We start from the raw sequence: 13,818 nt of genomic DNA on the forward strand, positions 1-13,818 counted from the left end.
GAGTAATTGTATTAGTTACATTCCACAACAGATCATGCCTGCACATGAATCCTCAGATTTAGATGAATACAGTTTAGCACAGTTCATCTGTTATTACATTCTAAGTGCCTTTTACAGAACATTAAATGTGGGTGTCCTCTGCATAAGCTTAAATATTCCTTTAGATTTTTGTACACTGAATGTTTTCATTTAGCCACTTTTTAAGTGCATCCCATAATTTTTCGTCAAACTTCCATCAAATCAATAGAAAAAGTGCTTTTTTTTTAGCCATCCGACCGAATGAAATAAGGAACAACGTATTGTCCCCAAAGGATCAATACAGAATGTGACCGTAGACACCTTCCTTATCAAATATTTCAAAATCAATTCATAATAGAGATGTCAAACTTGGTACTCTGGTTCCCCATAACTTCGCACATTAGATCTCCAAACGTGATCCAAATAGCGCCAACATCTGGCCAACTTTAAAGCACTTTGCATTATTTTTGCATTGCTACCGTTGCCCATTTATTGTAAAAGGGAAAGTTTTATAGTACTTAAGTGAAGGATCTGAATACCTCCTCCGGCATTTGTGTGACTTAAATGAAGTTTTGGGAAGTAATACAACACAAAACACAGTACGTTTGGCTTACACAGAAAACACGCATATTGTTTTAGTTAATCAGAAGTATTTTATTTATGTTTCTGGAAAGGTTTGCTTGGTGTCGACAGATGTTTGTTGTCTCACACCTCCTGACTTTCAGAACTGATCTCTTCATCGTCACTGTACTCTTTGGTGATGATCAACACTTTCTGGGTTTTGGTGGTGGCTGGCGGGCTGCAGGAGGAAACAAACAGTTAGTTTTTATAACAATACATAATAAATATAAATATATATATATAAATAGTGCCCTCATTACAACATTTTAGGGCACACAGATAATTATGTTAAAAATAAGTTGTACGTGATAGCCTCTTTTATGTAGTTTTTTCCCAGTTTTAACCCTTCTACAGACTTTGTATATCCTCCAACAAAGAACTTTAAAGTTAACTCCCAGTATAGGCCGTTTAATTCACCTGAAAAACTCTCCATCCATCAACCTCCTGTACTCGGAGATCTCCATCTCGAGCCGGGTCTTGGTGTCCAGCAGGATCTGGTACTCTTGTCCCTGCCTTTCTAGGTCGGACCTCAGCTGAGCTAGCTGGCCCTCAAGGACCAACACCTTCTTCTGGTAGTCTCCCATCATGTTGGAGTAGCGGCTCTGCGTGTCACCGAGGGTTCCTTCCAGAGACGCTTTCTGAAGAAGGAACGGAAAGAGTGTCAGGATTCAAAGATCCATAGGGTTTATTGTCATATGCAGAATAGCAATTGAATAACAATAACAATAACCAAATGCCATACTTCATTGGGACTTTTAATTATGGTGCTAAAATATAATTCAATAAAGATTGAATCCACCTTTATTAATTCCCAAATGGGAAATTCATGCATTTTTCTGATGTTATTTTACATTTATACAAAGGCATACTGGCCCTTCTCCAGCTACCGGTCCACACTTGTTATTTTTGGTCCGATCCAGTGACCCTTCGGTTCCCAAGCCAAGTCCCTATGATCCGAGCTACTGCAACCCAATTTTGATGTGAATACTCTCATTTTTTACTTGAGTAAAATGTTTATTTCAAGACTTTTTCTTGTTAGTTAAAACCAGATGTGTTCTTCCTCCATTGATTGAATGCTGTACCCACCATGCTGAGCTGTGCTTGGAGCTCAATCTCCAGACCCTGCAATGTTCGTTTAACTTCCGTTATCTCAGAGCGAGAGAACTGAAGCGTCTCTGTGCTCACCGCCACCTCCTTATTGAGTTCTTCAGACTGCAAAAACCACAAGAAAACATGGAAAAGTACATTAGAAATCAGACCTGCTAATAAATCAACCTGTATGTAGATGACACTCTTCTGTCACTTTTAATTCAACATTTTTGTATTGCCCTCTGTATCTATTTCAATAACTTAATAGGACATTTGGAATTCCTAATCATGACTTGGTAGGTAAAAATGTTGACCCACAATCTCATGTTATTTTCCTGGTATATCAAATAATATTGATATTAATTGTCATTCCTTTTATGAAAATGCCTTTATTATAGACAGAAAGATAGACTTTACAGCAAAGGTTCACGAGTCGTAGTCTATCCCTAGTTCACTGCCATAGTTTTTTTGTGTTGTATAACAGTGTCTAAGCCTGCAGTTCCCCTCGTAGCCCTTAGATATTGCTCAAACTTTCAAATGAGTTGGTATATATGCAGACAAAACACAATCTTGCTAGAAATGATCCTGTTTGACAAAGATGATTTCAAAGTAATGCATGTAAAGTCATAAAATGTTTTTTCATCAGAGGGTTAATTTCACTCACCTTGGTCTGGAACCAGACATCCAGGTCTTTGCGGTTCTTGTTTGCCACGGTCTCGTAATGTTCTCTGATTTCGCTCATAACAGCGGACAGGTCCTGCTGCGGTGCGGCATCCACCTCAACGTTCACTTGACCTCCTACCTGGCAGCGCATGGCCAAGAGGTCCTGCAGGAAACGGGTCGATAATAAAAAATAGGTTGGTTGGTTAACAGAATACAAATCCAAGTGTTCATTGCATGCTTTTCTATTTTCATGTCATTTTTAAATGAATCTTCTTTTAATTGCTTAAGACTTTGGATTTGTCATATTTTGGGACATTACCTGCACCTAGTAAAAAAGATTGCATTTAATCGCAGTCCTTTTCCAAGATACTGGGAAGCTGAAAGATAACTAAATTCCTTTTTATTTTCTCATCCTGTCATATTGACTATTTATTTCACTGGATTTTGTTGATCATCATGACTTGTTTTATTCTTTGTTACTTTCAATATTTAACTTTGTTTGTAAATTAAGCTGATTTGAATCTTATTGAGTTTGCAGGTTGTCGCGTACCTCCTCGTGGTTCTTCTTCAGCTGGATGAGTTCATCCCTCAGAGATTCGATATTCATCTCCAGATCTGATCTGCCCATTGTCAGCTCATCCATGACCCTCCTCAGCCCGGCAATGTCCCCCTCCACCGATTGACGCATGGCCAGCTCGTTCTCATACCTGTAACACACCAACCATTCCATCAGCTCCATGCCCAGAGAATTCACAGCAAATTCTCATTTTGGTACCTAGCACTTCAAATTGTTTGGCTAGTGCATCAGTACTTCAAAAGGTTTGGATTATTTGAAGATAATGTACTTACAGGATTCTTGCTGTTGTGAGATTGGATCTTCAAAGTTGATTAAACAACTATGAAGATCCAATCATAATAATAATGACTTTAATTACAGAGATACAGATACAATACTGTAATGTTATAATCAATAATACAAATAAATAACATTTAGAGTTGACAGAAAGAGAGTCATATATAACTGGGCTAGAATATGTCCTCCTTAATTCATTCAGCAAGGGGTGAATAACAAGAAATAAAAACAAAAAGCAATTCATGAATAAACAGAAAAATTCTCAGATAAAGTGAATAAAAAGATAAACATGGACAGTAAACTAGCAATAAAGGTATATTTTAGTGACCATTTTCCTATCTATTATATCTGCTTGGTTTCAAATTACCTTAACTAGGCTAGGTTTTCACAATACATTAAAAAAGCTCCAATACATTTAATAAATTATCATGAACTCACTTGACCCTGAAGTCATCAGCGGCCAGCTTGGCATTATCGATGGCCAGGTACAGAGATCCATTTGTTTTGGTGGCGTAGAGGATCTGAAACACAGAGGAGAACTCACCTTTAGTCTTTTATTCATCAGTAGACTCTCTGAATGTAATGTGTACAAAGAAATTTCTACATTAAAAATATCAAGTCCCTATTTCCTAAAACACTGCAACAATGTGAAAAATATTTGCAATAAAACTAGTGCAATTACATCAAGGACAGTAAAACAGCACACTGAGGCAGGTCTTTCCTGTTTTAGACTCACAATGAAAAGAGCAGAGATCATTCTATTCAAATATAAGTCAAATTTCTGCCTCGTGTTTTTGTGTTTCCTGTATGTACATCATGCAAAACTGGAGACCGAGCCTGAACCTGCTTCAGGAAGCCTCTGTGTATTTAGGGTGTGGCTGCACCTGAATACATCCTGCGGGAAACACATCAATGTTGCTCCGTCTGTGTGTTTGCAGGCTACACACCTGCGGGGCTTAACATTGTCAGGGAGGACGAAACTCTGAGCTGAACAAAATTCATTATCACATGATCTCACTCTTTATTGTGGCTCTGCTTCAGGGTTATATGTTTGCAGCATCCATTCCTGCACTCTACCTACGCTGAGGCAACTGTTTGTAATTATTTTGGTAATGTGAATGCTTTAAGATCACTTAGATTTAAAAGAAAAGATAGATACCTGTTATCCCTTGGATTGCTTTATAAAACATTAAATATGAAAACGAACAAAACTACATTTTTACTTGAAGCTTTATCACTGTCACCACCTTGCAGCTTCCTTAGCAGCTGTACTTGTATAATGTCTCTTGTACCTCTCTTTGTCTTGTATTTTCTGCATGTGGATAGTGTTTTATGATGTGGGTGGAAGCCCAATCCAAATACCCTACAATGCGGGACAATAATGTGAAACCTGACTCCTTCCCTCACCTGTTCCTGCATGTCGCAGATGGCTGCCTTAAAGCCGGTGCAGTCGTGGCCTTCGGGTTTGGTCTTTTTTTCCAGGAACTGTCTGATCTTCAGCTCCAGCTCTCCATTGGCCTTCTCCAGGCTGCGCACCTTCTCCAGGTATGTTGCCAGGCGCTCGTTCAGGTTGGTCATGGTGGCCTTCTTGTTGTTGTCATTGACATTGATGGCGTCAGACAGGTTGAAGCCGGACCCGGCTCCGGAGGAAAACCCTGCTCCGGCCGAGGAGAAGCTCCTGGGGGCACTCATGCTGGAGATGCGGACCCCGGAGCCGCCGGCACCACCGTACACGCTGGGGGCCCTCATGGAGCCCAGACGATTGCTGGAGGAGAAGCGAGCGTAGGATGTCATGGTGGAGGAGGTCTGCTGCTTGGGATCCAGAGAAGAGTAGAGCACAATGTGTACTCAGATGCTTTATAGTGCCTAGAGGGAGGGGAGAGGTGCGGGCGCGGGGTCCGGCAGGAGGACGACAAACACAGGGACCAATCATAGCAGGAATTCAAAGCATCTGTCTGATGTCACTCTAAAAAGCCTCTGTTTGTTTCTGAAAACCTCTCTAGGGTAACACAATCATCGTGTTTGTTCAGGTGTATCTCCTCCTGAACCTGCAAGAATCTACTTTTTTATCTATTTTATCATGTGGAACTTGTTCAGACCCTCGACCCTCCTAGCCCCCCCTCCAATGAATTCCTGTCAGCATGTTGAAACCTGTATGAGTTATTTCCCCCTGCAGATCCTCACACATGTCTCTTATTGTGCAACAAACAATGGAGCTCTTTGTTGCCGACGCTCTGTTTGCTGTCACTTGAGCACACATTCCCCCTGCTGCGGTTTTATGGTGAAAATTGTTGAAACTCAAATACAACAATCCCATAAACCCACTTTATTGAAACTAGGTACAAGTTTAAAAGAAAAATCGTGCTAGATATTTAAGTTGAGAAGAATGTCAATATACTGTAAATATTCTGATCCTGTAATTGTACATTCAGCTATCAAATAATGACAATATTTATCACTATTTCCACTTGCTCTTTCATATATCTGCAGCTTATAAAGGTGCATACTTGGTTTTTATTTACAGATAAAAAGTATTTGGAACAGGTTTCAGTATTTTGTAACCCTTGTTTGGACTTTATTCTGCCTGTCTACACTACATCTCCCGTGAGGCTTTTTGATTCATTCATTCTCAAAGACAGTTCTGGATAGTGTGTCTGAGTTTTATTTTATAGACAATGCTTATCAGAGGCAAAATAAGTCATTTTAGATATTGTGGAACATTGCATCCATGTATGTTAGGACTACTGTTCTTGGGTAGCACGTGAAAACTAATTGGGAGTTTAGTTAGTTTCAGGTAAGGTAGTTAGAGGGGCAGAGCTGCAGTTATTTGACTCTGTATGGGCTGTTTAAGCTCTGGCTGCAAATGTGTCAGTGGTTTCATTCTATATACATCAGTTTTGGATTTGAATGTGCTACTAACTACTTGGCCATAGTTAATTAAACAATAGCTTCTGATGTGGGTGTTTTCCTGTTGGCGGTGTCATTCTGGTGTACTGTCTGGGCTTTATGTTGGTAAAAAAAAAAGCATTTCTTCTGGTTTTTGTACTATCAATGTGAGCTAGGTAGTTTTGGACCTAGCTAACTGAAGGTGCGTGAGATGGGCCTGAAGCTGACAACTGCAGAGTGCAAGACGATAGGGTTGTTTAAATGGAATAAGTAGATGGTACCAGGAGAAAAATGGTTGGCTGCAAGGCCAGATTAGTATCTCCAGGAGCCCCTGGGCACTGAGATTTCATGGGCCCCCAACTTAGCCCCAACAAACGTGCTTGCACACGTAACAACACGTGAAAAGTTGAGTGCATAGATACTGAGTATAGTGCTATTTTTATAAATACCGGAACACACCTATGTCTCTAGGGGGTATGGGGCAGGCTCCACAGGGAAGATTTCTTTTAAATGTTCAAGTTAAATGCATCAATCTGGTGCACTTTGAGGGAGAAATAAGAGATCTATGGATACATCTCTCAACACCCATATGAAACAGAACTTTATACAGATTTTCTTTTCATTTATGCACACTTTACTCATCACTCCACTTTTAAACTGTTTCATCTTACTGTCCTATAGTACACATTGAAATGATTTCATACCTGTTTTTCATTTATTCTCTTATTCTTTTCTAACTATAATGATCATATAAAGATGTGCCTTGAAAACTGGTTAACAAAATGTTTGAGAAACACTGAGATCACTGAAACTAACAGTAACTATCTACCACTCCTTTACTTCACCTCAGTCCTTTACCTCACCTGAGCTGAGGTTATCAGAGCCTCTCAGTCTGACAGGAGAGAACTCTCCCTCCGTCTTGTTCTAGAAACAGATCCTTATATCCCAGAGTTCAGATAGCTAATTAGATGCTAACAACAACAACAACAATCCCCAGTACCGGTGCGCAATCTCTTTCTCTCTTTCGCTCAATCACTCACACAGAATGCGCTCGCCACACACACACAGCCGAGCTTGAATGACACACTTTCGCAGTGACACAATGTGACATGACCGCAGTTGACTGCAGTCGACTGTGCCGGCTACACATAGATAGTGAAGTGAGACCCTATCAGGGACAGTTTAGGAAGAATATTTGAAGCTATCAAAAAGCAGAGTTATTCATGGCGGTGAAGACTGAGTTTTATTCAATTAGTTTTATGATGAGTGAGGTTGTGCCGACAAAAATACATATATGTATATATATATATATACTTAATATATATATATATATATCTTGTAACTGAGGCACCCTTTTGCTCAAGGCCGCCTGGGCACCATATGGTAGATCCGGCCCAGTTTGGCTGTAATTTGTTATGATGTTGTTAGTAGCTACAAGTTAGCTTGAACAAGTAGTTAACATTGCTTGCTTAGTCAAATGTTGTATGTAGTTTCTCAATAACAAAATATCGTTTCAACTCTTAACTTTGATTCTTTGTGCTAAGCTAACCAGCTGCTAGCTGTAGCCTCAAATGTAATGGGCAGGAATTTCAGTGATATCATCCCAACTACATCTTGGATTGACTGAAAATATACATGCTTCCCAAAATTTCCAAATATTCTTTATTTATATGGTCCAGACTAGTGAAAAAAGTCAATATCTTTACTTAACATTACAGAAAAAGCAACTACGTGTACTACTACGGATAATAATAATAATAATAATAATATTAATATTAGTCAAATGTGTCATGTATTATGCAGACAATATACCAAAAGGAATATGTATTAAATATAATTAATAATGTAATTATATTTAACCATCTATAAAGAGAATTACATTATTAATTATATGTTATTAATGATATTTATTTTCCAAAGAAGGAGCTTGCTAAATGTATACAATAATAATAATTTGTGATAAATGATGGTATTTTTTTTATGGAGAAAATATTTTATAAAAAGGAGCCTGCTACATATATATAATGATAGTAATACAACTATTAATTTACAATTGGCCAAAAAGGATTGGGCGATATGTTAAAAATAATTGTCAAAATAAACCAATTATACAATTTAATTCGTCATCTGGTCTATGATTGGCTCTCATCGAGGATATTATATTACACAATGTTAACGTTGCATCAACACTTTTTGTTATAGCAGCCCCTTGTGGCCCTCAGAGGAATTGTGACCTTAATTTGAACAGAACACAAAAGACATTTTTATTTTGAAGCACCTCAGAAGACTTTTATTGAAAAATGCTGAGAGAGCTGTGAGTGAGAGCGCCGCCTGCTGCAGCTCATTCCTTGATGACGCTCTCTGTGGAGGAGCTTACCACCACTCCATCCACGACCTCCTCTGTCACCATGACATATTTGGTGACGGTCTTGGATTCACTGACGGAGCCCGAACCAGAACCTGATTGGGTGGAGGACATGGTGGAGGAGGAGGAGGAGGAGGAGATGCTGCAGGAGAGAGACAAAATGTTTTGTTTAAAAAAAACCAGTCTTTTTGAGTTGTTACTTTCCTCCTTTAGATCATTCTGGTTGTATAGTAAATTAAAGGGGGAAAAGAATATCCATTGAAAGAGGGATGAATTACAAAGTCAAGACAGAGGAATACAACATTGTTTTTTAATATTTTTTTTTAGACATTCCCAAACTAATTGGTTTCCTTAAAAAAGATCATCCGATGCAACAAACCTTCATTTCTTTCAGGATTACGTCCCACATAAACAGTGTTCACCCAGGTCCCTAAATCAATTTGTATTATCTAATGTACTTAATTAAAATTTTTAGGTAAAAAACTGAGATTTAAACAACTCCAAACAAGCCATTTTATTGCCGTTCTTGTGTTTTAATTTCAAACTCCAACTTTAGAGAAACAGTTAAGAAATAAATGTAAAATTTGTTTCTACATTTAGAATATTTCTTAACTACTGGTCAGAAGTCTGTTGGAGAACGTTTTTAATTCTCACCCGCCGCCGCCGCCGCCGCCACCACCGATGCCTTCTCCGTCCAGCAGCCTCCTGTACTCAGCGATCTCCATCTCCAGGCGGGTCTTGATGTTCAGCAGCATCTGGTACTCCTGTCCCTGCCTCTCCAGGTCAGCCCTGAGCTGCATCAGCTGCTCCTCCATGCTGCTCACCTGGTTCTGGTAGCCCGACAGCTTCATGGAATAGCGGTTCTGAGTCTCAGCCAGTGTGCCCTCCAGTGAGGATTTCTGGAGAAGCACAGAGAAACAGTTGGTTAGTTTGTCAACCCTCAGGAGGAGATGTAAAAGATAGAGGATGTTACATTACAAAACAGATTGGTTTTCAGTCTGCAAAGAAAGTATATCTGTGGTGTGACGCTCACCATGCTGAGCTGTGACTGCAGCTCGATCTCCAGCGCCTGCAGCGTGCGCTTCAGGTCCGTGAGCTCCGATTTGGACGTGTTGATGCTTTCGGTGCTTTCTGCGACTTCTTTCTGTAGCGAGTCTGTCTGTATGCAAACCCGATTTATTAGTACAAATTTGTAATCTGTTTTGCCATTGATCGTTCAAAGAAATAATAATTAAATTATTTTAAAAAAGAAGTTTTTAATGTCTCAAAATACCCACACTAGATGTTAGGGTTGTCAATCGATTCAAATATTTAGGTCGTGGTTAATCGTCAACTAATCACACATTTCAAGGAACTATTTTCAAAGTTTATAATTCTTATACATAAAAGTGGGCCGAATAGGCTTGCTTTATGCTAATGTATAATTATTTGTTATTGGAAATAAATAATGACAACCAATACTAGTTTTAGCTGATTATAGCCTAAACCAATAATATCATAATATCACTCAATGGAACCACAATTAGCTTTAGCTGTTAGCTGCAAAAAAAAGGCGCCATAAAAAAAACCATCCATTTTAGTAACTCTGACAGCCTGACAACATCTACATTAACAGTGACAATAATTGGCAGATCTGACTTTACTTTGTGATGAAATAATGTTAGCTAGCTATCATCACAGACTTTTCGTGTATCTGTAAATAAAGTATAGCCGATTTCTGTTTTAACAATTGAAATATCTCTCACAGTTTTACATTTGGTAAATCACCACTTAAATGTTACAAGAACAGATGTTTTAAAATAAACGAGTGAAGGTAGAAAAAACATTTTGAACTTTTGACACTTGCCAGAAGTTAGCTGTATGCTAACAAAGACCGGTATACCCATTCACTCATCTTACCATCGGTGGTTGAACAATTCCTTTCCTTACCTTTGCTTTGAACCAATCCTCCAGTGCTTTGCGGCTTTTGGCAGCGTCGGCTTCGTATTGCTCCCTGATCTCCTCCATGACCTTATTGAGGTCCACACCAGGAGCTGCGTCCACCTCTACGTTCACCTGGCCGCTCAAGTTTTGTCGCATTGCCAGGAGCTCCTGCAGGGAAAGAGAAACAGGAAACGAGTAGTTAAGAGTGGGGCAGCGATGATGAATTATGTAGTCCATCCCTGAAGTGAGCATTTTCCTGGTTCCCCCCACAAAAAGACAATTAGATTTCTCCTAATTTAATAATGAATAATAATTATAAATGTTATTTATAAGCGCACTTTTCATTTGAGTAAACAAAAACTCAAAGTGCTCTCTGACCTCTTCGTGGTTCTTCCTGAGGAAGATCAGCTCCTCCTTCAAACCCTCAATCTGCATCTCCAGGTCGGACCGGCTCATGGTCAGATCGTCCAGGACTCTCCTCAGGCCGGCGATGTCTGCCTCAACGGACATACGCATGGCCAGCTCGTTCTCATACCTGCAGTAGGACGATACTTTTTCATTTCCGAATCTTTTAAAATTCACGATATAACTCTTATTTCCTTTATGAAATACTGGATATTAAGGGGCCCTATTATGCTATGTATGGGCCCATTGCCTTTTTGTAGCGGTCTGCACTTACCGAGTGATGTTTTAGTTTATTAATGAATTCACGTACTTGAGCCTGAAGTCGTCAGCAGCCAGCTTGGCGTTGTCAATGGAGAGGTAAATGCTACCATTAACCGAGGTAGCATCTAGGATCTAGAAGATAATAAAAAACAGAAGAAAGAAATGCTGTTAGGTTTTAAATGGCTTGGGCAGCATGTTACTCAGCAGACAGAGTTACCGTCCACCAATAAGAGAGTCAGTGATTTGATCCCTTGCACCGGTAGCAACATGTCAAACCCCAAATTGCTCCCAATGACATCAGTGTGTGAGAAGGGGGAATGCTGACATATTTAGATTATCCTCAAATTATAACTATTTTTTTTTTACTTATAGAACTTACTGGACTTGCCCTTTTGAAGTGCGTACTGTTGCACGCTTTATGCATACAATCCGGACATATTACTTGAACCTAACATGATGCAAAAGGATTGTGGATTAAAAAAGCCAGAAAGGCATGCTGGCTTGCAAAGTGTGGCTGTTTGCAGTATAACATCCTGGTATTTTTCTCATGATGCATAATATACTTAAACATACTATTATATTTACTATTAGTAAACCACAGAGCTGGTATGCTGTGGCAGGAAAAGACAAATACAATTTATTCTTGATTCGACTTTAAGAGCAAAGGTTAAAGGTGAACGTAGATTTATCTTTATCAGCTTAAAGATGTGGATGTGTTGACTGTTGTTTAGCTCATGATTGAATCAGCAGGTGACGCTGGCATGTGACTTTTTGAACTTTTACTGTCCTTTGAAACTTCTCTTTTTTCTTGTGTTGCACAATGAGAAGAAATTAGAAACAAGACGCCTTTTTAGTGTCCTGTTACACTCTCTTGTTAGTTGCAGTCCCTATATTGTACGTGAAAACAATTCACCGTCAATTCATTTTACTACTACTTGACACCTTCTACAGAACTCCTCCTACAGTAATCTCATAAATGTTTCTGATATTTTATAGACAAAACAACTCATCAAGATGATAACGGGAATAACCGTCAGTTATCATACCATCGTACAATAGCTCTTCAACATACACGTGACCAAATGTTAAGGGGAGGCCTACCTTTCCCTGCAGCTCTGCAATGGTGGCATAGTAGGCGCTGTAGTCTCTGGAGGACGGGGAGGTCTTGCTCTCCAGGAACTGTCGAATCTTCAGCTCCAGTTCGGCATTGGCCTGCTCCAGGATGCGTACCTTTTCCAGGTAGGTCGCCAGACGGTCGTTGAGATTCTGCATGGTTGCCTTCTCGTTGGCGGAGATGTCCACGCCACCCCCACCGCCTCCGCCACCTCCACCACCTCCAGCGCCGAAGGAAAACATGCTTGCCCCACCTCCACCACCTCCACCTCCACCGCCACCACCGAAGCAATACATTGCTGCCCCACCTCCTCCACCTCCTCCACCTCCTCCACCGCCACTTAAATTGAAGCCATAAGCACCTCCACCTCCACCACCAGAGGATATTCTCACAGAGGAGCCTCCAGAACCGCCGTGCATGGATCTGCTGGTGTAACTCCCAGATCCACCAGACTGGCGCATTTTGAACGACATTCTGAGTGCAGGTGAAGGGGAAATGTCTATCTGCTTCAAATTCAGAGGAGAAAGTGAAGAGCTCAGAGCGGCTGTTTCTTTTTTATACTGTTTGATGAGGAGGAGGAGGATGGAGGAAGGCAAGCTCGTGCCAAGCCTTCAGAGGAGGAGACACCTGTCTCTGTTTAACCTGGCATGAAGTCTAATAGCTCTGGGTGTGTCTGGGATACCCACCCATCACACTTTACATCCACCTGCATGGCCATCACGCCAACTCAGGCGAGTTCAGACATGGATAACATTTAGATCTAAAATCCCCTCCCAGCATTAAAATACACATAAAGTATCGGCAGCAGTAATATGCAAAACAGCCTTGGAGCATCTTACACTTTTTATTAGTGCAGTATTGAGTAACTCTTTGTTACTGAGTAGTGACGAAGGACACTAAACCTTCTGTTTGATCAGTCTTTGTGAGCTGCCTAATCTTAAGCAAACAGACTGGTTTATATTCTGTCAAGAATGCAAAGATCCTCCACAGAGGCCTGGAAATGTGTCCCCTGCATGGAGGATTTAGAGCTTATTGTACTTAAAATGTGTTGTGGGGTATTTTATTAAAAGCATTACCAGATTAATTCAAGATTTCTTCTTATGTTGTGAACAAGCTTTGCTAATAAGAAGTTGTTGGGTGAGCCCTAACAGGATAATTAGAATACAGTGGAGGAATTCATATTAAGGATGATTAATATACTTAATTTGACTTATACTTCAGTCGTCTCTTTTAATGCTACTCGTTTTTCATGTACATTTACACATATACATCAAGGAATGTAAATATTAAAGGGGCCTTATTCTGCTCATTTTCAGGTTCACATTAGTATTTTGTCCATCTACTGGGACATATCTCCATGCTTTAATGTTCAGAAAGCTCTTTATTTTACTCATACTGCCTGTGCTACAACACTTCTTTTCACCCTCTGTCTGAAACCAGAGCCCATTCTGATTGGTTGGTTTTGTTGTGATTAGTCAACCACTTGGAGATGTTCAGCCCTTTAGCCTATCACTTCGAACAAAATGACAGTCCCACCCACTTTCCGGCAAAAATAATGCATTATCTTAGTTTCAGTGTAAGCCTGCTGCCTGCCACTCGTCCACCGGCAGACCAACTTGA

The 13,818-nt window shown here is 40.0% G+C and overlaps 2 protein-coding genes across 3 annotated transcripts; both read right to left on the minus strand.

Moving 5' to 3' along the window:
• Positions 1–648: 648 nt before the first annotated feature.
• On the minus strand, positions 649–5,088 carry LOC134877864 (keratin, type I cytoskeletal 13-like). The gene is made up of 7 exons (XM_063903535.1): positions 4,652–5,088; positions 3,683–3,765; positions 2,942–3,098; positions 2,393–2,554; positions 1,726–1,851; positions 1,057–1,277; positions 649–817 (listed from the first exon to the last, which is right to left on the minus strand). The coding sequence occupies exons 1-7, from the start codon at positions 5,036–5,038 to the stop codon at positions 724–726; spliced, it is 1,230 nt and encodes a 409-aa protein (XP_063759605.1). The 5' UTR covers positions 5,039–5,088; the 3' UTR covers positions 649–723.
• Positions 5,089–8,391: 3,303 nt separating this feature from the next.
• LOC134877862 (keratin, type I cytoskeletal 13-like) lies at positions 8,392–12,784 on the minus strand. 2 transcript variants are annotated; one of them, XM_063903530.1, is made up of 7 exons: positions 12,186–12,784; positions 11,134–11,216; positions 10,797–10,953; positions 10,425–10,586; positions 9,529–9,654; positions 9,155–9,394; positions 8,392–8,636 (listed from the first exon to the last, which is right to left on the minus strand). In XM_063903530.1, exons 1-7 carry the CDS (start codon positions 12,669–12,671, stop codon positions 8,472–8,474), a joined length of 1,419 nt encoding a protein of 472 aa, XP_063759600.1. In that variant the 5' UTR covers positions 12,672–12,784; the 3' UTR covers positions 8,392–8,471. The 2 variants fall into 2 exon arrangements, with proteins under 2 accessions (XP_063759600.1, XP_063759601.1); XM_063903531.1 differs by having other exon boundaries at positions 8,392–8,637; positions 9,150–9,394; positions 12,186–12,762.
• Positions 12,785–13,818: the final 1,034 nt, after the last annotated feature.

Source organism: Eleginops maclovinus, chromosome 16, assembly GCF_036324505.1.
Source record: "Eleginops maclovinus isolate JMC-PN-2008 ecotype Puerto Natales chromosome 16, JC_Emac_rtc_rv5, whole genome shotgun sequence".
Classification (NCBI taxonomy): Eukaryota; Metazoa; Chordata; class Actinopteri; order Perciformes; family Eleginopidae; genus Eleginops; species Eleginops maclovinus.

Excerpts from the sequence above, each read along its gene's own strand:
- LOC134877862 (XM_063903531.1), bottom strand. The coding sequence starts at position 12,671 with ATGTCGTTCAAAATGCGCCAGTCTGGTGGATCTGGGAGTTACACCAGC. Across the intron at positions 10,587-10,796 it reads TCAGGAAGAACCACGAAGAG|GAGCTCCTGGCAATGCGACA; the intron begins GTCAGAGAGCAC and ends CTTTCCCTGCAG. Across the intron at positions 9,395-9,528 it reads TGCAGTCACAGCTCAGCATG|AAATCCTCACTGGAGGGCAC; the intron begins GTGAGCGTCACA and ends GTGCTTCTCCAG.
- LOC134877864 (XM_063903535.1), bottom strand. The coding sequence starts at position 5,038 with ATGACATCCTACGCTCGCTTCTCCTCCAGCAATCGTCTGGGCTCCATG. Across the intron at positions 3,766-4,651 it reads TCTGCGACATGCAGGAACAG|ATCCTCTACGCCACCAAAAC; the intron begins GTGAGGGAAGGA and ends TCTGTGTTTCAG. Across the intron at positions 1,852-2,392 it reads ATGTCTGGTTCCAGACCAAG|TCTGAAGAACTCAATAAGGA; the intron begins GTGAGTGAAATT and ends TGGTTTTTGCAG.